Below are 25,525 nucleotides of genomic sequence, written 5' to 3'. Positions count from 1 at the left end.
AAGACACAAGTAAGTAGGCAGTTTGCAAGTGCAGCCAAGGGACACTGGTGTTGGGGGTCTGTGGACATATTTTTGGAGTCTTACAAATTACATTTGAAAAATATTCATGTCTAGATCGTTGTTCTTAAATGCCGTTCTCAGCCACTGCTGGCTGTTGAAGTTTCTATTGGTCCCTAATGAAATGAAAAAGTGATGCTACTTGATGTATTGATTTTAGTACATAAAGCACGTGCGAGCCACATTTTGTGAAAACCTGAGCTAGCCCAACCCTCTGCTGAACTCATCATGCAGAAGGGGGAACAGAGGGCCCGCGGGAAAAGGTCACCCGGCAGCGGGAGAGATGGGACCACTGAAAGCAGGAAGTTGTCAGGTAAATTTCTCCCAGTCTTTGAGGGTCCGTGCTAGTTAATGAACTTGTCTGCTCTGACCTCTAGTGGCAGGAGAGGAGCACAGTCAGCAGATATCTCTGGCCAAGTACCCAGGCTGGGGCAGTTCATGACTGGGGCTCTGGTCTGTCTGAAAGGAGATGTGAAGGGATATTTCCTTCTCCCGTCAGCCTCTCCCCTTTATTTGTGCTGCTAGTGGGATGGAAGCCCCTGTTTTAGACCTCAAAAGTACTTCCTGATTTGGGGCCATCACAGCCAGCAAGAAGTTAGCATCTTTCTCTCCAAGGGCCCCAGCCTCTCTTGCTTACGTGGTACAGATAGACACGTGTCCTCCTCAGTGGTGGCCCTTGTGTTTTGGGTTCCTTAAGTTGGTTTGTGTGGTTGGCCCAGAGGAGACGCCTCCTCTTATGACAGTAACTGGTGCTTGAACCCCGGCTAAAGTGAAGTGACATAAGTAGACAATGAGAAAGTGACTGTGTCCCCCGAAGGAGAACTTGTCCAGGGGTAAGCTGTGAGGTGTGCTGAGGGCTGGGAAACCAGGGTGACTAAGGGTGGGTGCCAGAACCAGAGATGATTAGCTGGGAGGAGAGCAGACGCTAAAGCCAGACAGGGACAGTTGTGTGAAGTATGGAAGAGACTGGCCTCAGATGCCAACATCTGCACATGGTAAGATTTCAGCTCAGTGTACAGTTCAAGGTCCAGGCCGTTCACCACTGGCCGGGCAGCCTTGAAAGCAGTGAGCAGCCCGTCGCTGGGAAGATGCAAGCAGAGAGGACATGGACTGTGGCCTGGATGTGCAGGGGCCGAGTGGCAGAAGGGCCAGGTGGTCCTGGAGTCCTCCTGGTACCCAGGCAAAGGCTTCGTGCGCCTGTCCTCTTCTCTCCTGCCTGCTTCCCTCCGCATCACTGCCCTCTGTGCTCGTCTTTTCCCGGCACCTGACTGCTGCCCGACCTGAGAAGGTAGTGCGTCCGGCTCTGTGTCAGGTTGAAATGTAAAATACCTTAGACCATGTCCCTGGGGGATCTTCCCCAAATGGTGTAGTATTATTGTAGGGTTTGGGAGCAGCCATCATCTCTCTCTTTTTCCATCCCTACAGTGGGGAGGAGAGATGATCTTGAGCAAGCAGGTCTCATGCCAGGTATTTGTTATACATCCTGTTGTCCTCACACTGGGACCATCACCACGTTGTACAGATGAGGAGACTCGCTCTCAGAGAGGTTCACATGCCATGCTGGGAAAAACCAGGATTCCAACCCCTGCACACCCTTGGCCTCCCTTGTCAGCCCGTTATCTCCTCAGACTTAGCTCACTGACTCAGCAGCACCGGGGGGATTTGCGGAGACAGTTCCTCCCTGACATCAGTTTTGTTTGTTTGTTTTATTTTGTTTTTGAGGGGAAGCTAGAACCCCTTGGTTTCTAGTCACCCTCCGACCAGTTGGGCCCTGGTTCCATCTCTTACCTTGGGTGTGACCTTGGGCGGTCACTTACCTTTCAGGACCTTGTCTACTGTGTCTGTCCTCTCTGCATCTCAGAGTCGTAAGGATTCGGTCAGGTGATGTATGTAAAGCTCAGCAGACCAGATCCCCTAAGGTGGGGCTCATTACGCACGTTTAATCTTTTCTGGAAAGAGACAGTGAGGATACGTCAGAACATGGATGACTAATTGACATGTCACAGTTGGTGATGATAGTGGGGGTGGCGCACACGAGGGCACCGATGGAATGTGACGATGCTGAGCTTGACTGAGCACTTGACTCATTTAAGGAAACCAGCTGCTCATCCGAGGATACCTCAGAGTGGTGCCACGCCTTTCCTGCCCTCCGTTTTCCAAAGAGCAAGTGACCTAATGCTCTTTGGGTAGTGGAATGAATAGAACGTGCTAGCTGTTTTAACTGTGTCTCAGGAGACTGTTGCTAGGCGGTTCTTCTGTGGTCTCGAAAGAGAGTTGATGTCCGTTGAGGAGGTGTCTTTGGCTCAGACAGACCAGGCCAGATGAATGATGTCAGGGATACAAGGCTAGTGGGCTCCGTGGCTTATTCAAGAGGAGCTTGCCTCCAGGGCAGTCATATTTGCAAATGGCCCTCCTTCTTGAATCAGTTTTCCTCCTCAGGATGGAAAGGCAGGCAAGGTGCCGTCCTCAGCCATTCCTGAGCTTGGAGAATTCCTGGCTCTGGGGAGAGCTCCCAGGGGCACCTGCTGTTTGGGCTGGGGGCAGCATTCCTGTTGATTTTTCGGAACTACCTTTCTGTAGACCAAGCACTTCCCTTGATGCTTCAAGGGAGGGACACACAGTTGTTCCCGAGCGGACCACCTCTAGGTTGACACATGGAGAGCGTAAGCAGACACACGTTTGTTTGTTCGTATGTGTGTGTGAACCGAGTGTGGATGGGAGCAGTGTCCACATGTTTCCCTTCTGCATCAGTTTTCTGAAGCTGAGGTTCTGACAGCACCTGACCTCAACTAGCTCATGCAATAAGGAAAATCCATTAGCACGCTTGACAAGAAGGCCCGGTAACTCAGGCTCAGCATGGTCATCGGCATGCAGATCCCTACCCCTTCCCCTCTGCCATCCCCAACCTGTCAGCTCCGCCCTTAGGCTGACCTCTCACAGCCCTGAGGTGGCTGCTGCTGTTCTAGGTACAGGCATGTCACGTCTCCTTTGGGAATCATTGAGGACATCTTTCCTCAGAGCCCCCAGCAGATGTTCCCTCGTGTTCCACTGGCCAGGGGATGGATATGTGACTGCCTCAGATGGTCGTGATTCACTCCTTTGTGCTGTGGAGGAAGAGGGGATGTTGGACCGGATGGGGGCTGTGCCAGCAAGGAGCCTGGCGGGGATGGCGCTTGTCTGTGAGCAACTAATAATATTTGCATCTGTGAGTCTCTGCGTGTGGTTCTGAGGCCCTGGGGACCCTGGACAGCTAATTAACACAGCGGGAGCTCCCCCCACCCACCCCCAGGCCCTGGGCCTTTTAGCACTGCCCTAATTTTAGGAATGTCTTATTTCCCCTGCTGACTGTACATTCCTTGGAGGCAAGGGCATGTCTCATACTTGTTTGACTTTCGTCCTGCAATTCCTAATCAGACAGGAAGCACATGACAAATGCTTGTTATTAACAACAAGAGGAGCCACATTTTTTTGGCCACTTATGCTGTGCTGGCTCTCTGCTAAGAGCTTTATATTCATGGCCACCTGGCCATATTATTGAGTGACTGAATGCATGATCAGAGGAAAGTAATATGGGGCTTGGGGGTTCCTTGAGAGAAACTTCCCTTCCTAGAACTATCATGTCATTTGTAAAGACCTTCAGAGCCGGGGAGCATCATCCATCTGGTTGGTGGAATCCTCTAGGACTTCCCATGTCAGAAAACCCTCCCTGGGGTCTTGCTGAGATGGGTCAGCTTCGCTCTAACGCTGTCCTGGGTCAGGTCCCGGAGTACCGCAGGAGGCCTGCGGGCCAGTCTGGGAGCAGCTGCCACCTCCCAGGTCTCCATGCCGTGGGCTCGCAATCTTCATTCTAACTATTCTTATCCTCACACGCACTGTGACAAGCTGCCGACTGTCCTGGTTGTCCTCTCCTGGACACTTCGCTGTTTACTGACGTGTCCTTTGCTCTTTGGTGGCCCTAAGTGGGCACAGGGCTCCATGTGGGCTGCGTAGCGCGGGGCCCTTTCAGGGGTCAAGTCTGGAGTCTGAGTGTGCATGTCCTGCGCCGGCAGCTGTCCCAGTCGGTGGGTTCGTGTTGACAGCGCCTTTAGCCCCTGTGAGTGTGAGTGGTGGCTCAGTGCGTGGATCAGGAAGAACTCTGGCCATAGTTTACCAATTGTGAACACATTCCAAGTTGCACAAGGCACACTTTGGGGTGACAGCAGAAGGGATACCCATTGTTTAAAAATAGAAGAATGCTTACTTTTCTGGAAATAGAGTCAGCTAGGGGTGAGGGACATGTTTAATCCCCACATGATACTGCTTGGACCATGTCATTTCCAATTTATAGATGAGGAAGCGGCAGCTAAGAGAGGTGACTAGACCAGGGTCACACAGGTTTGGTAAGTGAGGCCAAGCCTCACTTTCCTTCTCTGTCCAACAACCTTGGTCCACCTGGCAGGGTTCGGGGGCACTGACCGCTCAAACTCCACTGGCCAAATTCTCCCTTACCTCTGCCTGCAAAGACCCACTCATGCTCGGAGCCATGAAAATCCTCTGCAAACTAGGGATTATAGAGTGTGGGCCACGGAGAGGAGGAGTGAGTGTGTGCATATGAGTGTGTGTACACACCTGTGCACTTGCTGAGGGCTGTGTCAGCAGATTCCACCAAGAAGGTGGGGTCACCTGGAGGGGCTTGGCCCCAACTCTCAGACCCCACGACCTGCTGTCCCCACAGAGGGCCATCCGCGTGCGCAGCCACTCCATGGAGACCATGGTGAGCAGCCAGAAGAAGCCACACGGCGGCGGCCTCCCTGGCAGTCTCAGTGGGGGCATCTCCCACAACAGCACGGAGGTCACCAAGACCACCTTCTCGGTGAGTGCCTGCAGGCTCTGGAGTCCCCACGCCTTGGTGGGGGGAGGGGCTTGTTCACTCATCCTTGGACCAGGTTATTAGAGCAGGGCAAGCTGGATGATGGAGAGAAACTGAGGCTGTCTGGGGGAGGGGTCGACACCCCCTCTGAAATTGGAGCCTTCCACCAAGCAGCCCCTGGGGCTTGTCCAGACTAGAGCTCTCCTGTTGTCCTGTTCTCTGAGTTTCCTTAACACTTGGACCTCCTTCTCAGGGCCAACCCTGCCAAGTGGTCCTGGGGCGTGTTTCTCTGCCCAGGGTCTTGGGACCCGTGACTGTGTGAGAAGTGTCCTTCCTTTGTTATTGTTAATGATAATAGTAGCCACCCTCTGCTTGCTGTATACCAGGCATTGAGCTAAGTAATTCACAAGTCCCTGTAATAGCTATTGGAGGTAGGCAATGATGTGCTCTCCATTTTACATTTGAGGAAAAGGAGGCCCAGAGGGGTCAAGTAACTTGCTAGAGGTCACCCAGCTAAGCAGAAGAACTGGGATTTGAATGCAGGTTGCCCAGATCCCAAGTCTTCGCTCTCTTAGTTGCTGTGTGTACAGTTCCAAGAAAGGAGCCTGACGGCCTGTGGGTTTGGTCCTGGTCAGCTTGCATCAGGAGTAGCCACAGAGGCTGTCACTTTATAAAGCAAAGTGGCTTTGGATTTGTGTACGGTAGGGTTTTCTTTTTCTTTTTTTGTAATAGCAGAACATACCCAGCACAATACTAACAATTCACATTATAAATGGTCTTGTGTAATTCATTTAATTTACCAAATGTTATTTTCATAGCTATTATCTTGTTTCTCCCGGAAGGTCTGAAATAAGCAGGTCAGGGCAGTTATCCCCAATCTGTGGATAAAACTGAGGCCCAGAGAAGTTTTCACTTGCCCAAGGTTGCACAGCATGTGAATGGCAAAAGTTGGGGCCTAGTTAGAGGCCTGGTGGGGTCTAAAGATCGTCTGCAGGCTCCCCTGTCCTCTCTCAGTCTCCCAGCCCTTCACTGTCCCCCACACATGGCAGAAGCAGAGCCTCCTCCTTGGCAGGCTCTCTCTGCCTGTGGTGCGTGTGGACCTGGCTCTGCGGCTCTTGTTCTGTCTTATCATGACACTCAGCGTGGACCTATTTATTTGCAAGCAGTGGGTAGAGAGGCAGGAGCCCTGGGTTCTTAGGCTTGTCCTGTCAGCGACCTGCTCTATGACCTTGACCAAATTCCCTCGCCCCTCGACTTCTCAGCTTCCTCATCGGTAAAGCAAGAGGCTGGACCGGGTAACTCCCAGGGCTCTCGGCATAGTGGTTGCCAGTCTGTGACCCCCTGCATCCTTCTGTCCTTCTCAATATGTGGGGTTCTCCTTAGGGTGATGCTGACCCTGTGTTCCTCCAAGAATTCTGGCCCTTAGTGGTGTTACCTGGGGCCATAGGGTTGGACTAAGAACACAGGAAAACAGCTCCTGTTACACAGACCCCAACCTTCCTGGCTGTCTTGCTGTTTCCCGAGATCTCTGCAGACCAGTGGGTGGGATGGGTTGGGGGTGCAGGGGTATTTGTAGACCAGAGAGGGGGCTGAGGGGAAGGAGGTCTGGGTTTGGGGAGTGAGCTCTCATTGTGGTGGTTTCGTTGGCAGCCTCCAGTGGCAGCGGCCGCTGCGAAGAACCAGTCGCGGAGCCCCATCAAGCGGCGGTCGGGGCTCTTCCCCCGTCTGCACACAGGCTCTGATGGCCCAGGGGACAGCCGAGCACGATGGTAACTGTCCTGCGTGGGGTTGGCTGTGCGCAGCTATGGGGGGTGGCTTCCTTCTAGCCCTCGTCCCCACATCCTGTCACTCATTCAGCTCTTTACCCATGAGGCAGCTTTGGCGGTTTCTGCTCCAGATATTCAAAGTGGTTCTTGTCAAATTTTGACCGAAGCTGGAAACGTTGCTTAGATTCTGCTCTCTCTTTGCTTCCCTTTTCAAAGCTCACTCCAATGGCCTCTTAAGGGAAGCCTTCCCCGATTCTGCCAGGCAGAGTTCTTTGAACCTGCCTTTGGGCTTCCAGAATGTTCTTTGTCATCGTCTTTGCTCCCTGCCCCCCCCCCCCAAGCAACTCTCATATCATCTTACCCTGTTCTTGCTCATTGCCTTTTTGACCCTTTACTCTGTGTGCCCACTTGTTTAATCCAGCAAGCGGCATTCCTCAAGTGCCTGCCACGTCGTGGGCTCAGTGCTCAGACAGGAGCTCCAGAGACACAAACCTGCCCTCCAGGAGCTTGTAGTCTCGCGAGGGAAAGGGAGGTGCTTAGGTGAAATTCCAGGTTTCTGAGTTGTCTGCGTATAGCCTGGGATCGTGGTACCAGCCCTTGAGCTTGGGCGTGCAGGACGAGGGGCAGGTTATGGAGGAGGGTGAAGAGCTCTGTTTGGAACCTGTACATGTGAGTAAGTCCTTGTGGCCCACTCAGTAGAGAAATCCAGAACTCAGAGTGGTCAGAATTGCTGGTCTTGAGCTTTGAAGATAGGGCACCACTGGCAGAGGGAGAGGTGGGAGTCACTTGGGTAGAGGTGAATACAATCACCCAAGGGTGTGTAGAGATGCCTGGGGGAACACCAGCAATTAAGGACAAGTGGAGAAAGGAGGGAGACCCAGTTAAAAAGACAGGGAAGAAAAATGTGAGAGGAGGAGAGCTTGAAGGGTGGGGTTCTCGGAAGCTAGGGCAGGAGATGGTCCAGGAGGGAGGATCAGTAGTGTCAGATGTGTAGAGAAGTCTAGCACAGTAAGCCAAGTCCTGCTTCGGTTGACAACTAGGAGGTCACTAATGACCTCATTAGAAGTACATTGAGGCACTTCATGCCTCTAGATGGTTGTAATTAAAAGACATTAGGTGTTCACAAGGATATAGAGAAATTAGGACCCTCATGCATTGCTGGTGGGAATGTAAACTGGTATGGCTTCTGTGGAAAACAGTCTGGCAGTTCCTTGGAGGGTTAAACATGGAGTTACCACAAGACCCAGAAATTCCACTGCTAGGGGTACACCTGAGAGAAAGAATACACAGTTCTATATAAGAACTAGAACACAGATGTTCATAGCAGCATTATTCATAACAGCCCAAAGTGGAAACAATCCAAATGCCCATGACTCAATGAATAGATGAATAAAGTGTAGTATATCCACACACACACACAAAAAAACCCAACCAAAAACCAACCAAAAACGGAGTTATCTTGCAATAAAAAGGAGTGAAGGACTGACTGGTACACACTACAACACAGAAAACCTTTAAAACACGATGCCAAGTGAGAGAAGCCATTCACAAAAATTCCAGACCACATTGTATGACTCCACTTATATGAAATCTCCAGAAGAGGCAAATCCATAGAGACAGAGAGTATATTAGAGGCTGCCAAGGGCTGGGGTGAGTAGGTCTGGGTTTCTTTTAGAGGAGATAGAAATGTTCTAAAATTAGATTGTGGTCATGGTTGTGAATATATACGATACTAAAAATCATTTGTACACTTTAATGAGTGAATTGCATATGGAATATATCTCCATGAAGCTGTTATAAAAATAAAAGTATACTAAGGACAGGCTGTCTTGTCCCTAACAGTAGGCACAGAGCAAACAGAGGGCAGCGGTGTACGGACTTTGTTAAACTACAGAAGAAGGAAACCCCAGGGCCCTGGGCCGGGGTGGCCCTTCACCCAGATGCCCTTCCCAGCATTCAGGGCCACCTCAGCAAATGCACCCGGGAAGCTGGTTTTGTAGTCTGTGGGACGGGGTGTCGCCTGCCAGCACCCAAGCAGTATGTGTGCAGTGGCCTGCTTGCTGGCTGTGGCAGCGGCTGTCCCAGACCGTACTCCATTCCCTTCTGTGGCCTGTTCTTGACCTAGCGCTCTGCCAGCTGGGGTGGCCTGCCTAGGTGGGGGTGGAGTTCGGGCTCAGGGGCATCAAACCAGGACTCCTGCCTGGTAGCTCTTGACTGTCACCCAGGAGCCTGCAGTGGCCCTTTGCAAAGCAGGAAACCCTGTTGTCTGCTCCCCACAATCTCTAGGGGGGCTTGGTGGGAATGGAAGGCCTGGTGGCCATGATCTGTCAGGGAGTGCTGTGACCCCACAGACCCCATTGGTGCTGAGAGCTGGCGGGGGGCTCTGTCTCGGGCCAGGGCGTGGGCTTTGGGGACCGGCCCCCTGGCCTCACTCCTCTTCATCCTCATGTCCTCAGTGACAGTGCTTCCGGCAACCCCAAGACTCTGGATGGTGGGCATTCTTCTCAGGAGATGAAGTCTGAGTCATCCAACCCCAGCTCTCCGGAAATCTGCCCCAACAAGGAGAAGTAAGAGAGTGGGCAGGGGCGGGCTGGCTTTAGCCATTTGGAGCCCTGGACTGTGTCTGCTCCAGGCATATCTTGCTTTGGGAACTCCCTGGCACAGAAGGCGATGGGAGGGCAAGCTTCATCAGTGCGAGGCCTGCCCTGCCCTCGGCCCCACCGTGACCAGGCCTGCTTCCTGTCCCTGCAGGCCCTTCATCAAGTTGAAGGAGAACGGCCGGGCCAACATCTCCCGCTCCTCCTCCAGCACCAGCAGCTTCAGCAGCACGGCCGGCGAGGGCGAGGCCATGGAGGAGTGTGACAGTGGGGTAGGTTTGGCCCTGCCAACCCTAGGGAGTGGGGAGGGCACCTTGGCCCACCTGCTCTGTGCATTGAAACAGCCACTGTGGGCAGAGTGCCATCCAGGCTCTGGGGAGAAAGGAGAAGTGTGGAAGTGAGGTGGGCTCTCAGCCGTCTCTACCCTCTGGGAGCAGTGATTCAGGGGGTCTCCCTGGAGTGACATAGGAACAGCATCAGAGGTCGGAGGCCAGGCGGAGTGGTGTCCCTGCCATGGGGCTCCTGGCTGGAGAGGAGAAGGGTCAGTGCTCCAGGGGTGTGGGTCAGGGACACTTCCTGGGGGGTGGAGGGGAGCCAGCGTTGGAGGCAGCAGAAGGGAAAAGCATGTCCAAGTGGGGAGCAGGAGGCAGGGGCTGCGCCGGGTCGGCCAAGGCACCAGCTTCCCTGTGAGGCTGCCGAGGGTGGGCCTGGCCTGACTCTCCCGGCCTCTGTCCCCAGAGCAGCCAACCGTCTACAACCTCGCCCTTCAAGCAGGAGGTGTTTGTCTACAGCCCATCTCCAAGCAGTGAGAACCCCAGCCTGGGGGCACCCACCACCCCCATCATCATGAGCCGGAGTCCTACAGGTCAGTGGTGTCGGGTGATGTACACCATGTGGCCAGGGGCAGGGGCTGTGCCCTGATCACTGTTCATGGGGCATGAGCCCCAGGCATCCTGAATTGGCCAGTTTGTGCACCCACCCCAAGTGTGAGGCCCTTGAGTTCTGCTAGCTCACTGCATCTGTTCATCAGCCTTGAGAGGCCCGTGTTACTGTCCTCTCCTTACGGGGAAGCTGAGGCTCAGAGAGCTCAGTGATTTGCTGGAGGAGTTGGGATTGTGGAAGTCAAAGCTGAGAGATTCCTTCCACTGACCCCTTGCTTCATCCCAGCAGTGACCCAGGGCCTCTCTGTCACAGCGGTGTTTCTCAGAGTGCAAGGATACCAGGTGCGAGAGCATTGCAGGTGAAGGGAGCAGCACATGCAAAGGCCTTGGAGATAAATGAGAGACCCTAATCTGGACCCACACATGGGTTAGCGTGGCTAGAGTTCACAGAGGTGATGGACAAGTGAGAGAGGTGATGGACAGGTGGCTAGGGACGAGGCCAGGGCTGCCACGGAGCCCCTGCTGAGAATTTGCTTCTTACCCTGCAGGCAGTGGAAGCCATTGGAGGTCTTAAGTCCTTGAAGGTTCTTAAGTAGAGGAGCAGCATCCGGAGTTGAGAAAGACCATTTTTCTGGCTGCAGCTGGTGCAGTGGAAAGGATTGGTGGGAGCAGGTGCAGGGGGGGAGGTCAGCAGGGGTCGTGGTGGGGGGTGATAGGCCATGGGTCTGTGGGGCGCTGGAGCAATGAGAGAAGCATGTGGGTTCAAGAGATGCCAAGGGGGGAAAGTCTTCGAGGCTCAGTAGTGGGGGGGTTCAGGGAGAGCAAGGAGTCTGGGCCTTTCGGGTGCTGTGATCCCCGTAGTGGAGCAGAGTAGGAGCTGCCACAGCTGGGAGAGTGTGAAGGGCTGGCACCAGCGGGGCATCCAGGCGGACAGGCGCAGTAGGCACTGCTGGGCTCTGTGGGTGCCCAGAAACCATAGCCTGGGTCCCGCCCTGGGGAGGGCAGCACAGTGTGGGGGCGAGCACAGGGCTCTGGAGCCTGGGTTTCAGTCCTTGGTCTACCACTTACTAGCGATGTGACATTGGACAAGTTACTGAGCCTTTCTGTGCCTCAATTTCCCCAAGCCAAAAAAATGGAGGGAGGGGAAGAGTTCTACCTCAGTTGGTTTTGTGAAAAATAAATGAGTTTACACTTGTGGAAAACTTCAAAACTGTTAACCTACCTGTTTGTTAAATAATGGGAATAGAAGAAGGTAACTGGTGGTTCTCAGCTGGGAGGTCTCTCGTTCCCCAGGGCACATGCGGCAGGGTCTGGACAAACTGTCTTTTTAATTTCCATGGTTGTGGGAGGGGGTTGCTGCTGATGTCTAATGGGCAGAGCTCAGGGGTTCTGCTAAGCATCCTGTAGTGTATAGGGTGAACCCCACAAGGAAGAATTATCTGGCCCCAAATGTCAATAGGCTGAGCTTCGGAAACTGATCTGAGTGATGGAGACAGACTGGGCTGCTGGGTCTTCCTGTCACTCAGCTCCCTCTGCTGGGCAGCTGTGGGCCTGGTGGTGGTCCTGGCTGCATAGTCGATGAGCCCACCTCTCTGAGCCTCAGTTTCCTCACTGATAAAGTGGAGTAGTTATACAAATTCCCTTATTAAAAAACAAAACAAGGCTTAATTAATTGTTGAAGGAATGAATGAAGAAATTTGTAACCAAGCTTGGCTCCTACTTATTATTAAATAAGTATAAAAATAAATAAGGTTTGGAATAAAGGGAGGTTTAAAGAGTGTCTGTGACTTACTGAAGGTCACCCAGGGCAGAAGGGGACTTGGAACACTGCTGCCTGGTGCTTACGGCCCCTCTCCCACATAGTATTTAACCCCGAGGGGCTGCCTTTTTACCCGTGGCCCCAAGGAAGTTGTTCTGGGCACCCACAGGCCCACCCTGGCCCTGAGGAGATCTGGAAACCCGTTTTAGGCTGTTCGGCTGCCTCTGGGGAGAGACAGCGTTGAGAGGAGAGAGGTGGCCTGGAAGGGCCTGACATCAGTCTTCCATAATCTCAGATGCCCTGACCATTGGTCATTTTATACATGGGCTCCCAGGGGCCTTGAAAGCGGGTTTGGGGGGGTCACACCAAAATGTGCTCATGGCACTGGAGGAACCCCTGACCGAAGCCCCAGGAGTAAGTCAGCGGCCTCCGGGTAGAGTGTTCTGAGCTGTGGGTTCGCTTCCTGAGCCAGAGGAAAAGCAGGAAGCCAAGTGTGCCCCCCACCCCTGCCAGGGGTGTGCTGGTGAATGCTTAACAGCTGGCTCTCCTGACAAACACCCACCCCCGGAACACCTGTATATGTTTATTGTAAACTTGACTGATGTAGAGGATCCGAAGCACACAATTTATAATGATAAAATATACAATGTTATATACTATAAATCCCATATAGCCAACTGATGCTCACAAAAATGCTTTTATGGGTTGTTTGTATCCATAGCCGCCTTAAGGGTGCAAATGATGAGCAGGCGGAGCTCCCGCAGGAATGGTGACGGGCGTTGTTGTGTCAGTGACATGAGCAACTTCCCTGCAGAATCGGAATAGTTTTCAAATACTGGAAGGATATTTTCTAAGTTTTTTTGTGCTATCCATAATGCTATAGACACACTCCCTTTTCATACTTAATCTATGTATATGACTAATATTTTCTCCATTAGTTTCTGAAGTCTAGACGACAGAATGGTAGATCAAGCTGATTTGTAGCATTTGCTGATCTCAAGCGACCAGTGTGACCTGGACTTGGGGAGAACTACCAGATACCATAGCCGTAAATAACCTTAAAAGGCTAGGTGACAGTGAAATGTAGTGAAATAATGAGGAAGTGATAACTTTTGAGTATTTATTACCTTTGATGAACATCATTTCATTAATAGCCTATATAATTTAATTAAAAATGACTGTGTGTAACAACCACCTCACATGTCTAAAAATTTAAGAGTTGGCTCTTGTGAATTGGTGCAAGTCAGAGAGAGTGTCTAGTGCAGGGGAGGAGGCCCCCTTTGCCTGCCTGGCCTCCCTGCCCGGTTCCCCCTCATTAGCGTTGACCTCTAGAGCCCCACCCCCTCTTATGGGCATTCTTCTTTTTCCTAGATGCCAAAAGCAGAAATTCCCCGAGGTCAAACCTGAAGTTCCGCTTTGATAAGCTCAGCCATGCGAGCTCCAGTGCGGTAAGGATCTAGGGGTGCGGGGCTGGCAAGGGGAGCCCCCGCATCCCACCTCCCAACCTCTAAAAGCCAGCCTTCCTTCCTGGAGGGAGGAGAGCTCCAGTCAGATCTGGGGGTGATGCTGTTGGTCCCACATAGTGCAGGTATCAGCCTGGGGGTCACCAACCACCTCTGCCACACATCCTGTGTTAGAACTATACCCTTGGACACACACAGGTGTGAGTCGTGAACTGTTGGCTCCTGGGGCTTCCGGTCCCATCCTGAACTCACAGAAATTGCGGTTGAATGTTGGCTAGTTTTATAAAACTCTTGTATGGATTTTTCTTGAAACAGGGTCACTGATGTGAAAGAGGAGTCCTTCGCCTGTCAAAGGTGGGTCAAGTGTTTGTCCTGTGGTATGGCTGTGTGGCCTGATAATCTGAGTTTGGCTCAGTGATCCTGATGGCTGGGAGGGTCATTCTTCTCTTCCAAAGCCGCTACGATGGGGCCCAGGATGGGGAAGAAGGCAGATGGCCTCGAGTGTGGCCGGGAAGGGTTGTTTGATAGTTTGGGCCAGTCTCACTGAGTTGCTTTCCCCGCCCCAAGGAGCTGGTAGCCCAGAGCCTGCGTTCCTCCCCCGGGGTGGGGGGTGGGGGAGAGCCCTCAGTCTGCCCCGTGCCCTTTCGTTCTCAGCAGCCTTTCCCTCCTGTGTCCGTGACCAGGGCGCTGGGCTGAGCGGCGTCCTCCCTGAGTGTCCAGAGAGGCCTCGGCACTCTGCACATCGTGCGGGCCACCTGAGGGAGGACCCCTGCTCCCAGCCACAGTGGGGGCAGCGTGTCGGTTTCAGCAGATCGGGGTCTGGGTCCAGCTCACCTCAGGGCTGGAACCTGTGCTAGTGAAGCTAGTAGAGACGCCTCTGAATTCCCACCCTCCAGTGGGGCTCCAGGGGTGGGAGTCACAGTTGGAACCAAGGGGAGGGGCAGAGCTGAGCCCATTTAATATGAACCCGATCTATGAAAAAACAGAAGAGAAAACGGAAAGGCTGGCACTCGCCCCCAAACCCCATCCCGTACTTCCGAGGCCTCTGTTCCCCAGATCCACGTGTGTGCAGCTTCTGGGGCTGTCTAAAGCCAGGCACCCTGTGTTCGGCGCCCTCCTGTCCTGGGCATACGCAGTGGGCTGTGGCCACGGGCACTGGTGTTCTGCCTTCCTTCCTTCGCCCTGTGTCTGATCATTTCCCTCCTCCTTGTCTCCTCCAGGGAAGCCCTGATTCTGTCTTGGAGAAGGCTCCTATCCTAGCAGTTTGGGGGTGCCATTCACTACTCTGACCGTCATGGGCCTGTTCCTCCACGGGCCACCTGCCCACCAGACCAGCTGTCTGTCTAGTGTTCTGATCCGGCCACCGCACTGCCCGGCTCTTCGCCAAGACCCCTGCCAGCACCTTCCCGTCTCTGGACAAGGCCTCGTTCCTCCACGCTTCCGTGCTCCTGACCACCCAATGTGCTGTGTGTCTGGGTCATTTGTTACCTTGTTTTTGTCTGTGGAGGCAAGTGTTGGGCAAGGAGGGGTCTGGGTACTGGGGACTCAGAGACCTGAGGGACAGAGAGCCTGGTGAAGTGGGGAGCAGACTGGCCTGGGAAGGGGCTGGGCCCGGCAGGCACCGTGAGTGCATGTCCTGCTGGTGGAGGGGACACTCTTCCAGGAGCCAAATTCGTAGCTTTTGGAAGATGTCCTGGTAGAAACCGGCTCTGTTGCTCCCGCATCTCTGGAGCTCCCAACCTCTGTTTGCTTCAGTGCTAGGAAGTCCTTTCCCACCTGCTGACCTTGGGCCCAGGGCTGCCCTGTCCCGGCGGGCGGGGCAGGTACGTCTGGAGCCCCTCCCCCAGCCTGTTGAGGCTGCGACAGAGCTGGGCGTGTGTGGGAGCGGGCGTCACGCTCTTCCTTCCGACCTGGTTTCACACGGCCCTCTGTGGGAGAAGCCTGTGTCAGTCTCTCCCCTCTGAGCAGATGTTTTCCCCATGCAGGGGTGGGCAGCCAGGAGAGAGAAGGAATTCGGAGAAAGCGAGCCAGTGAGCGCCTGGGCCTTGGCCGGGTAGAGCCTCAGACACGAGGGCTGGGCCGGGACCCAGGTCTCTGCTGGTTGTGGAGAGTGACTTCCACGCCCCTCATAGGTGAGAGGCCAAGAGGTGGGGTGGGGATGGCTTGCCAGGTGTGAGCAGGCTGACGTGTGGACGGAGGACCGAGGTGAAGGGAGGGGCAGCATCCTTCTGCCTTTTATGTTCTTGGCATCTGTGGGGGCTCCGTGCTGCCCGGGGCTCCTTCCGGCTCCTGTGCCCTCAGCTGTGTCAGGCTCGCTCCCCTAGTCCTCCTCTTCCCTTTCCCCACGTGGGTCTAACAGACAGCTGTCACTTCGGGGGGCTTCCTGCGTCCTGGGCCAGCTGGGTGCAGTTCAGATTCGGCCAGCTGCCTGCCCCTCAGCCAGAGCCCCCTTCCCCGGTGTGAGCCGTGCTCAGAGCAGCAGCCCCTTCCTCGCTTCGCAGCACCCACCTGAGTCTGCGAGTGCTTTCTGCGGCCCTGCCGGGTGTAAGGCCTGGTGTGCTCCAGGTCGAACTCGGAGTCCGAAGAGCAGCCCCTTGCAGCTGCGGCTTCAAGGGCACGGGGCCCTCCGTGACACTCTGGGACTGCCAGGGTGGTGCTGGCTGAGCTCCTGCTTTAATGAGCAGATGACAGGCATTTTCAACCATACGCTTTATTCACATTGGCTCCGGGCTGATTCCCAAGTCAAGGCATATAAATGTTACACTAGTTTTTGACTGATGTGACAGTTTCCCTGTTGCTTTTGCAATTAGAGCAAAACCTCCCTCCTTCGTCCTGCACGCACGTGGACGTGGTGGGATCCTGTCTGCAGGCCGGTGGACCTCTCCCTTGCACTGTTTGGGAAATGTGTTTACTTAAAGTACTAGTCTAGTAGAATTTATTCTAGTTAGAAGGTCAACACATGTCTGTTTAGATTTTATTAAAAATCACCGTAGCAGCGCCCACTGCTGGAATGAGGCCCGTGAATTCTGGCAGCATATGTTGGCTGAGTTTCTAAAGGAACTTGGAAGGTCAAACAGCATTTCTTTGAAAACAATTCCAGGGTTCTGGCTTGCTTCTCTGGATAGCTGTTCTTTACAGCTGCTCGGTGGTTGTGCTGTGTTGTGTCATAGTCTGAGGGTCCTCTGGGGTTTCCAGGTGGTACGCTCTCTGTCCTATTTGGGTACCTCCTAACCACCTTCCCCTGCCTCTGGCTGCTCTCCCTACAGTCCCCACCTCCTGGGAGGGCTTTGCTCCTGCCTCTGAGTCTGTGGCCAGGATGGCTGGGCGTGTCCAGGGAAACTGAGAGGCACAGGTCTGCCCTAGGAATCACGGACCTGGGAGGTGGTGTCTACTCTCTGCCTCTGGGAAGGACCTAAATGTCCCTCCCTCTGTGTCCTGTGTCACCATCTCTAGAAGGTCCATCCTATGGCTTCCAGAATATACCTGACCAGCCCTCCTGAGGTCCCAGGGCTGAGGGGGGAAAGGAGAACCAGGAACTGGCATTTCCCCCTCCCCCTTGGGACCATGAGGTAGGCCCTTGGGCTCCTGGACGCTGCCTTCCCTGCAGCCCCCTCCCAGCTGCTCTGGCCCTGATGTCTTTCCTGTTATTGCTGCGCCCAGTCTCGGGGCTCAAAGATTTGCTGAAGCCTCATCAGTCCTTGTGACTAGACTCATCCCGATGGTGCTCATGCTGGTATTTGTAGCATTCTGTGTGTGATCTTGTGGACACAGGAATGTCTCCAGGACATGTCTCTGGCTCTGGGGACTGCCTGACTCATGGAAGAAACTACACTAGTCGGGCTCTGTAGGGCACCCACATGCCTCTGCTCAGACAATGCTTTAAAAACAGATGCAGAGAGAGCTTGAGACAGGTCTTAGCTAGAGTTTCTGTCATGACAGAAAAAGCCATTTCTTGAAAAATATCCAGTGGTTCAGCCTTGTCAGTATCGTCTTGATGTCCATGCCTTCTGGGCTTTCTGTTACCATCTAATCCAGCCATGTCCTTTTCCAGATTAGAAACTTCAGCCCCCAAAATAACTTGCTGGAGGTCACATAACCATCTAGTGGCAAAGCCAGGGTTAGAACATACAACCCAGGGCCCTTTCTTTGGCACCGTCTACATGGTCGGTTAAACAACTGGCTGCATTTCCTGGGGCCCTGAGTTGTGGAAGCCAGTTGGCTGGTGCTGTGTCAGTAGCTGGGAGGTGTCTGTCGGGTGCTGGCGGGGCGCAGGCCCCATCCTTTTCATCAGGAGAGGTAGCCACTTAGATCTTTCAGCGAGGGGCCTGCGGTCCGGATGCAGCTTGGACAAAGAAAACGAGGTGGAAAAGAGATTTCAGTGGGTTGATCCTCAGTGACAATGGTTCTTCAACTCCGGTGTGTAGGGCGTAGAGGCCGGGGCATAGGTGTAGTTATCTAATCCTCAGTTTCCCCTTTTTAAGTTAAGAAAAGTGTAAAAGAAAACTCTGATTCTCCCTGATCCTTAAACAAAGGTGATCAGTAAAAATGCAGACTCCGGTGACGAGGTGGGACAGGAGCCTGTTTCACACTCTTACCCTGACCGTTTAAGGTGCCAATGCAAACACTACCTTCCTTCAATTGTGAGTCAACAGAGACAGGTCTGTTGTGGGGGGATGGTCGGGGTTCAAGTAGATTTTATGGCTGCAGGTGGCTGGCAGGGACCTGGCCACTCAGCCATGCTCAGGACCCCACGGCTCCTCCCCCAGCTTCTCGCTACCCCTTTCTCAAAGGTGAGGGTGGGTTAGTGGAGTTTGCCAAGGCTGTCTCCGTTGCCGGCTGGGGGCTGGCTGGGGCATTCTTGTACAAGCTCTGATGCCCGTTTTACCACTAGCCCCTCGCCCCACCCAACCCCATGTCTCCCTCCTTTTAGCTGGGCCATGTGCCCCTTTGGGGGGCGGGAGACAACCCCAGTAGGGCCAAGGACAGCGGAGCCCTGCCTAGCGAGAGGCTGCTGGGGCAGCGGCTCTGTTCTGTGCCTTACCAGCCTGAGGACCGGGTGTTTGGCTGGAAGACTGGAATTTAAATGCCATTGTTTTTGATTTTGTGACATTTCTGCTTGGAAGAGTCAGTCTTCCTTCCTGCTCTTTAGCATGGGTGCCAACTCTCCCCTGTTGTGGCGTTCCCCTTCCACACTCCCTCGGGGGAGCGCTGATGTTGAAGTGTGAAAAGATTCCTTTGTGATAGAACCAAGGAGATGGAGCTTGGACAGGATGATCCCCGTGGTGATGACTTTTCTTTCTTTCCTCTTTGTGAGGGGGTGATTTGTAGACCCTGCCTATGTCATGTAAATAGTGTACATTTAATTTATTGCTATGGTAGCACATTGTATTTGTTAATGTATAAAACAAATTCTCAAAGGTTGACAAATGTATATTTTGTTGCTTAAATGTGTCTTTGCAGAAATTGACAATAAATAACATATTTTGTGTCCATCAGTGTTCAGACTTCTTTGCTTGGGGCCCCATCCCTGAGCATGGCCTGTTAGTTCACCAGTGGTTGAATACTGCTCGCCCATGGCCCTATTAGGCCTGTAGATATGTTACTTTGGCTTTTTTTTTTTTTTTAATTTTTTTACAGGGACAGAGAGTGAGTCAGAGAGAGGGATGGATAGGGACGGACAGACAGACAGGAACAGAGAGAGATGAGAAGCATCAATCATCAGTTTCTCGTTGTGACACCTTAGTTGTTCATTGATTGCTTTCTCATATGTGCCATGACCGACGGCCTTCAGCAGACTGAGTAACCCCTTGCTCGAGCCAGTGACCTTGGGTCCATGCTAGTGAGCTTTTTTGCTCAAACCAGATGAGCCCACGCTCAAGCTGGGTATCTGGGGTCTCGAACCTGGGTCCTTCCGCATCCCAGTCTGACGCTCTATCCACTGCGCCACCGCCTGGTCAGGCACTTTGGCTTATTTTAAAAAGCATTTAAAATTTCCCAATTAGTTGCTGATGTTTAAAAAACTGATCACAATTGAAAATATTTTTGGAAACCTGGAAATTTCACAGAAAATCGGAATTTTCTGCTTCTGTTAAAAATCAGATGCTGGATCCCCCTCCGCTGGGGTGGCACTAATTGGTCAGAGCTTGCTAGAAGCTGGCTACCCCCTTGCTGGGGCCTGAGTGCACTGTGGTTCCCACTGTTCCCTGTTGTCTACACCAGGAGCATTTTACCCATTCCTGTTGTTTGCTTGACCCCTATCGGCACCTGAGTTTGAGACCCCTACTGTGTGCACTAATCTGTCTTCAACCTGACATTTTCTTTCTTCTGCTCATTTTCTTTCCAAATCCCCAACTTCTTCAAGGATTCTGTCCTGATTAAATGCCCTCCCTCCAGTCTTATTTGACTCCTGAATGCCACACTCTTAACTATATACACTACTTTACAACACTTGGCTGTAAGTTTAGAAGCAATATGTGTATTTTTTCCCCCTTAACACTCTGAAGACAAGGAACAGGCCTTTATTTGCTGGGACTCAATTGTGTGATCTTGAGCAAATGACTTGCCTTCTTGGATTTGCATTTTCTTTTATGTATAATTGGAAAAATAATCTGCAAGGAAAGCCTGAGAATATAAGTGAAGTTATAACTGGGAAAGAGCTTTGAAAAAACTGGTAAGTTTTATTCAAGCAGCAGAGGTTCAAGAATAATTGCTATTATAATAACAACAGTAACAGCAATAGACATTTATTGAAGGCTTACCACAAACTTAAGAGTGTTAATGTTCAGTCAGGTCTGCTGTAACATGACATACTGTTTCCTAAAAACCACAGCACGATGCAAAACTGTGCAAGTGGAAAAAACAGGGCTAGAGACATAACACGTACATACTTGGTCAGGGCAACATAAAAATAAAAATTCTTTCACGACTTAGTGGAAATGATAGCACAGTTTTACATGTTAAATGATTAAGAAGTACATAACTCCTACAGTAAACATGGCATTTTTACTTAGAAGCAGACCTGAGGTTTGTGGGAGCAGGTGTGGGAAGGGCTGCCTCTTGTGAGTTACTGAGAAGTGGAATGAGAGGTTTTCCGAAACCTGATGGACAGCAGCAACACTGGATGTGGATGGGCACAGCTCATAACACGTGGTGTGCCGAGGAAGCTGGTGGATATTTGAGGTGTGTCCTTGGGGCTTTGTGTGTTCCTATGCAGCTTGATTTAGCTGGGTGCAATTTCTGCATTCACCTAGTATTTCTCATGGAAAAGTTGCATACTCAAACATGCAATTTCTGTTATATTTTCTTTTAGTATATCAATTGTTTTGGAACAAATGATCATTTCCTTTTTTTAAAATAATTTTATTTAGAAAATTAAATTTAACAGGGTGACTCTGATCTATAAGTACATAGGTTTCAGGTAAACGTTTCTATAGCATTTGAACTGTTGATTATGTTGTATACCCATCACTCAAAAGTCACATCATTTTCCGTCACCTTATATTTGTCCCTCTTTAACTTCCTCTTCCCCATTCCTCCCATACCTTCCCCCTGGTAACCACTTCACTTTTATCTGTGTCCATGACTCTCAGTTTTATATTCCACCTATGTGTGAAATCATGCAGCTCTTAGCTCTTTCTGATTTACTTATTTCACTCAGCGTAATGTTCTCAAGGTCCATCTGTGTTGTTGTGAATGGCACTATGTCATCATTTCTTACGGCTGAGTGGTAGTCCATTGTATATATGTCCCACATCTTTTTTTATCCAATCCTCTTATCAAGAACACTTTGGTTGTTTACATGTCTTGACCACTGTAAATAATGCTGCGATGAACATAGGGGTGCATGTTCTTTATGTACCAATGTTTTCGAGTTTTGGGGGCAGATACCCAGTAGAGGGATTGCTGGGTCATATGGTAATTCCATTCTTAAGTTTTTGAGGAACCACCATACTTTCTTTCATAATGGTTGTACTAATTTGCATTCCCACCAGCAGTGAATGAGGGTTCCTTTTTCTCCACAGCCTCTCCAATACTAATTATTACCTGTCTTGTTGCTAATAGCAGGTGTGAAGTGGTATCTCATTGTAGATTTGATTTGCATTTCTCAAATAGCTAGTGAAGATAAGCATCTTTTCATATATCTGTTGGCCATTTGTGTGTCCTCTTGGAGAAGTGTCTGTTCAGATCCTCTCTCTATTTTTTAATTGGATTGTTTGCTTGTTTGTTTCTGAGCTTTGTGAGTTCTTTATATATTTTGGATATTAACCCCATATCGGAGCTTTTATTTGCAAATATCATCTCCCATTTAGTTGGCTTCTTATTTGTTTTGTTGTCACTTTCTTTTGCTATGCAGAAGCTTTTTAGTTTTATAAAGTCCCACTTATTTATTTTTGCCTTTACTTCCCTTGCCTTTGGAGTCAAATTTATAAATTGTTCTCTATGGTCAAGGTCCATGAGCTTAGTACCTATGTTTTCTTATTTATTGTTTCAAATCTTATTAGGTCTTTGATCCCATTTCAATTAATTTTTGTGCAGGGGGACAAACAGTAGTCAAGCTTTATTCTTTTGCACGTGGCTTTCCAATTTTTCCAGCATCATTTACTGAAGAGGCTTTCTTTTCTTCTTTGTGTGTTTTTGGCTCCTTTGTTGAAGATGTTTTATATGTGGTTTTATTTCTGAACTCTCGATTCTATTCTATTGGCCTGTATGTCTGTTTTTCTGCCAGTACCATGGTGTTTTGATTATAGTGGCTCTGTAGTTTAATTTGAAGTCAGGTATATCTCCAGTTTCATTCTTTTTTCTCAGGATTGCTTTGGCTATTTGGTTTTTTTTTATGGTTCCATACAAACCTGCTGATTTTTTTGTTTTACAATATTTCTTCAAAAAATGACATTGGAATTTTGATGGGGATTGCATTAAATTTGTATATTGCTTTGGGAAATATGACCATTTTTACTATATATATATCTAGGGATATATATTGCTATATCCCTATGATGATTCTTCCAATCCATGAACATGGAATATTTTTCCATTTTTTTCAATAATTCTTTGTAGTTTTCAGTATATAGGTCCTTCACATCCTTTGTTAAGTTTATTCCTTGGTATTTATTTTTTTGTTGCTCACTTGTAAAACGAATTGTTTTTTTGAGTTCATTTTCTAAGGTTTCATTGTTGGCGTATAGGAAAGCAGTGGATTGTTGTATATTGATTTTGTATCCTGCAACTTTACTGTATTTGTTTACTGTTTCTAATAGGTTTTTGGTGGAGTCTTTGGGGTTTTCTAGATACAGGATTATGTCATCTGCAAAAAGTGATACCTTTACTTCTTCTTTCCTGATATGAATGCCATTTATTTTTTTTTTCTTTTGGCTGATTGCTCTAGCTAAAACTTCTAACACTATGTTGAATAAGAGTGGAGAGAGTGAGCAACCTTGACTTATTTCTTGTTTTAAAGGAAAACTCTTCATTTTTTTTACCATTTAGTATGATATTAGCTGATGGTCTGTCATATATGGCCTTTATTATGTTGAAGTACTTTCCTTCTACACCCATTTTATTGAGTGTTTTAAATGTAAAGGGATGTTATATCCTATCAAATGCCTTTTCTGCATCTATTGATAGAGTCATATGATATTTGTTCTTTGTTTTGTTGGTGTGGTGTATTATGTTGATCGATTTACGTATGTTGAATTATCCTTGAGCTCCTGGAATGAATCCCACCAATTGCGATGTATTATTTTTTAAACGCATTGTTGTGTTTGGTTTGCTAGTATTTTGTTCAGGATTTTTGCATCTGTATTCAATAGATATGTTGGTCTGTAGTTGTCTTTTTTGTGTGTTGTCCTTGAAAGGTGTTGGTATGAGGGTTATGTTGGCCTCATAAAATGTGTTAGGGATTATTGCTTCTTCTTCTATCTTTTGGAAGACTTTGAGAAGGCTAGGTACCAAATTGTCTTTGAATGTTTGGTAGAATTCACTAGTGTAGCCATCTGGTCCTGGACTGTTATTTTGGGGGAGGTTTTTGATAGTTGTTTCTATCTCCTCCCTGCTTATAGGTCTATTTAGGTTTTCTACTTCTTTGTGACACAGTCTAGGAATATTGTATAGTTCTAGGAATTTATCCATTTCCTCTAGGTTGTTGAATTTGGTGGTGTATAATCTTTCATAATATTCTACTATGATCCTTTGTATATCTATGATGTCTGTAGTAATTCTACTCTCTCATTTTGAATTTTGTTTATACGAGTCTTTCCTGTTTTTTCTGTAGTGAATCTAGCCAGTGGTTTGTCGATTTTATTGATCTTTTCAAAGAACCAGCTCTTTGTTGTATTAATTTTTTCTATAGTATTTTTGTTCTCTATTTCATTTAGTTTTGCTTTAATTTTTACTATTTCCTTTCTTCTGCTGACTCTGGGTTGCCTTTGTTCTTCTTTTTCTATTTCCTTAAGATGTGATGTTAGATTGTTTACTTGAGATCTCTCTTGTGTCTTGATATAAGCGTGTAATTATATAAACTTCCCTCTCTTATTACTGCTTTCTCTGCATCCCAGAAATTTTGATATGTGTGTTGTCATTTTCATTTGTCTGTATATATCTTTTGATCTCTGCTTTTATTTATTCTTTGACTTAGTCATTTTTTTAGAAGTATCTTGTTTAATTTCCACATTTTTGTGGGTTTACTCATTTCCCTTTTACAGTTGAATTCTAATTTCAAAGCCTTATGGTCAGAAAATATGCTTGGTATAATTTCAATCTTCATGAATTTGCTGATGTTAGTTTTGTGGCCCAATATATGGTCTATCCTTGAGAATGTTCCATGCACACAGGAGAAGAATGTATAACCTGACGTTTTGGTATGAAATGTCCTGTAAATGTCTATTATGTCCATTTGGTCCACTGTGTAGTTTAAGGCCAATATTTATCTTCCACCCCCTTTTTCAACCCTTCCTATCATTGGTAGATTGGAACTTTCAGGCACATCTGCAAGCCCAGCTGGGGTTCTTTTGCTGCATTATAGTTGTTCACTTTACTGAAATTTCAAGGGGAAAGATCAGTAGTATCTCTCATGCCTCCATTTTCTGACATTTAAGTTCCAAATGACCATTTACTTAACCAGTATTTCAGCAGAACTGACTGTATTATCTCAGTCATCCGAATAACCCATTAAAGTGTGTGTTATTGTCTTCATTTCATTTAAAGAAACAGACTAAAATTTCAGTTTGGAATCAAAATTAGATGCAGGTTTATGTGGATATGCTGACCTCAGTACAGAGGTGTGCTTTGGCCTGTGGGGTTCCATGTGCACAGGAATGGACCAGGTCAAGTGCATTCCAGCCCTCTTTGCTTTTGCTACCCGGCTTGGAGCTGCAGTCCTGGAACCCATGTCTGCAGTGTCCTGGGCTGCTGTCATCACATCCATGCTAGGCGTACCTCACCTGATCCCATCACTTCAGGCTTTCTCAGAGTTTTGGGTTCCATCTGTTGAGTCTTCATGGCTGCAAGTGAAGCTGCATCTTTTACACAAACAACCATGCTTTTCTGTGCTTCACAGGTTGTCTGCCTCCTCGGTTCAAGCCTTCTTCCCAGAAGCTGAGGGTTCACGGATTCCATGGAGTCTTTGTGGAGGTTGACTATTTCCTATCTGTATGGGAGAGTGCTGTAGATCAGCTGACCCTCAGCTGGGCTGGTTCCAGTTTCTAAATCTTCAGGTTCTCATCAGATGTTCTGTCTCTCCTTCATGGAGCCTGCCCTCCTCTTATATTGCCTGGGAATAAGGTGAGGTGTTGGTCTTATTGCTGGTGCCTCTCTGCAAGTCCAGTAGGGCTCCATGGCTGGTCCTTGTGACTCCAAAGGCTCCTTGAATTGAAAATATGACTTTGGTGGGCTACTGCTATGGCCCATTCAAACATCTTCGCTCAAACATCAAAAGGTGTTCCCATGGTGGACGCTGCTTATGGGATCCAAGGTCACGTTCCAGAGAGGAATTCTGAGACACAGTTGTGACCTCTGAGGGCAGTGATCCTCAGAAGGGGACTTGCAGTCTCCATTTCTTCAGGCAGAGGTAATACCTACTGGAAACAGCAGGGTCTGGAGCAATTTTGTAAATGGTTATTCCCAACTTCAGCCCAGCCCTCTGCATTCTCAGAATGG

The 25,525-nt window shown here is 49.5% G+C and overlaps 1 protein-coding gene across 11 annotated transcripts in view; it reads left to right on the top strand.

Annotated features, from left to right (window-relative positions):
- RAP1GAP2 (RAP1 GTPase activating protein 2) overlaps nt 1-25,525 on the top strand; it is a 490,286-nt gene that overhangs the window by 227,905 nt on the left and 236,856 nt on the right. For 10 of the 11 annotated variants that reach the window (XM_066263015.1, XM_066263021.1, XM_066263018.1 and 7 more), the window contains 8 exons: nt 4,772-4,909; nt 6,557-6,675; nt 9,129-9,239; nt 9,424-9,541; nt 10,008-10,134; nt 13,281-13,357; nt 13,688-13,726; nt 14,593-18,862. In XM_066263015.1, coding sequence (XP_066119112.1) covers nt 4,772-4,909; nt 6,557-6,675; nt 9,129-9,239; nt 9,424-9,541; nt 10,008-10,134; nt 13,281-13,357; nt 13,688-13,696 — 699 coding nt within the window. In that variant the 3' untranslated portion in view covers nt 13,697-13,726; nt 14,593-18,862. Of the gene's footprint in view, nt 1-4,771; nt 4,910-6,556; nt 6,676-9,128; nt 9,240-9,423; nt 9,542-10,007; nt 10,135-13,280; nt 13,358-13,687; nt 13,728-14,592; nt 18,863-25,525 lie in introns of those variants that run through there. The other variant, XM_066263014.1, reaches the window with a different exon arrangement.

The sequence above is a fragment of the Saccopteryx bilineata genome, chromosome 2 (genome assembly GCF_036850765.1).
Source record: "Saccopteryx bilineata isolate mSacBil1 chromosome 2, mSacBil1_pri_phased_curated, whole genome shotgun sequence".
In the NCBI taxonomy this organism is placed as follows: domain Eukaryota; kingdom Metazoa; phylum Chordata; class Mammalia; order Chiroptera; family Emballonuridae; genus Saccopteryx; species Saccopteryx bilineata.
This window is presented reverse-complemented; position numbering and strand designations above follow the sequence as displayed.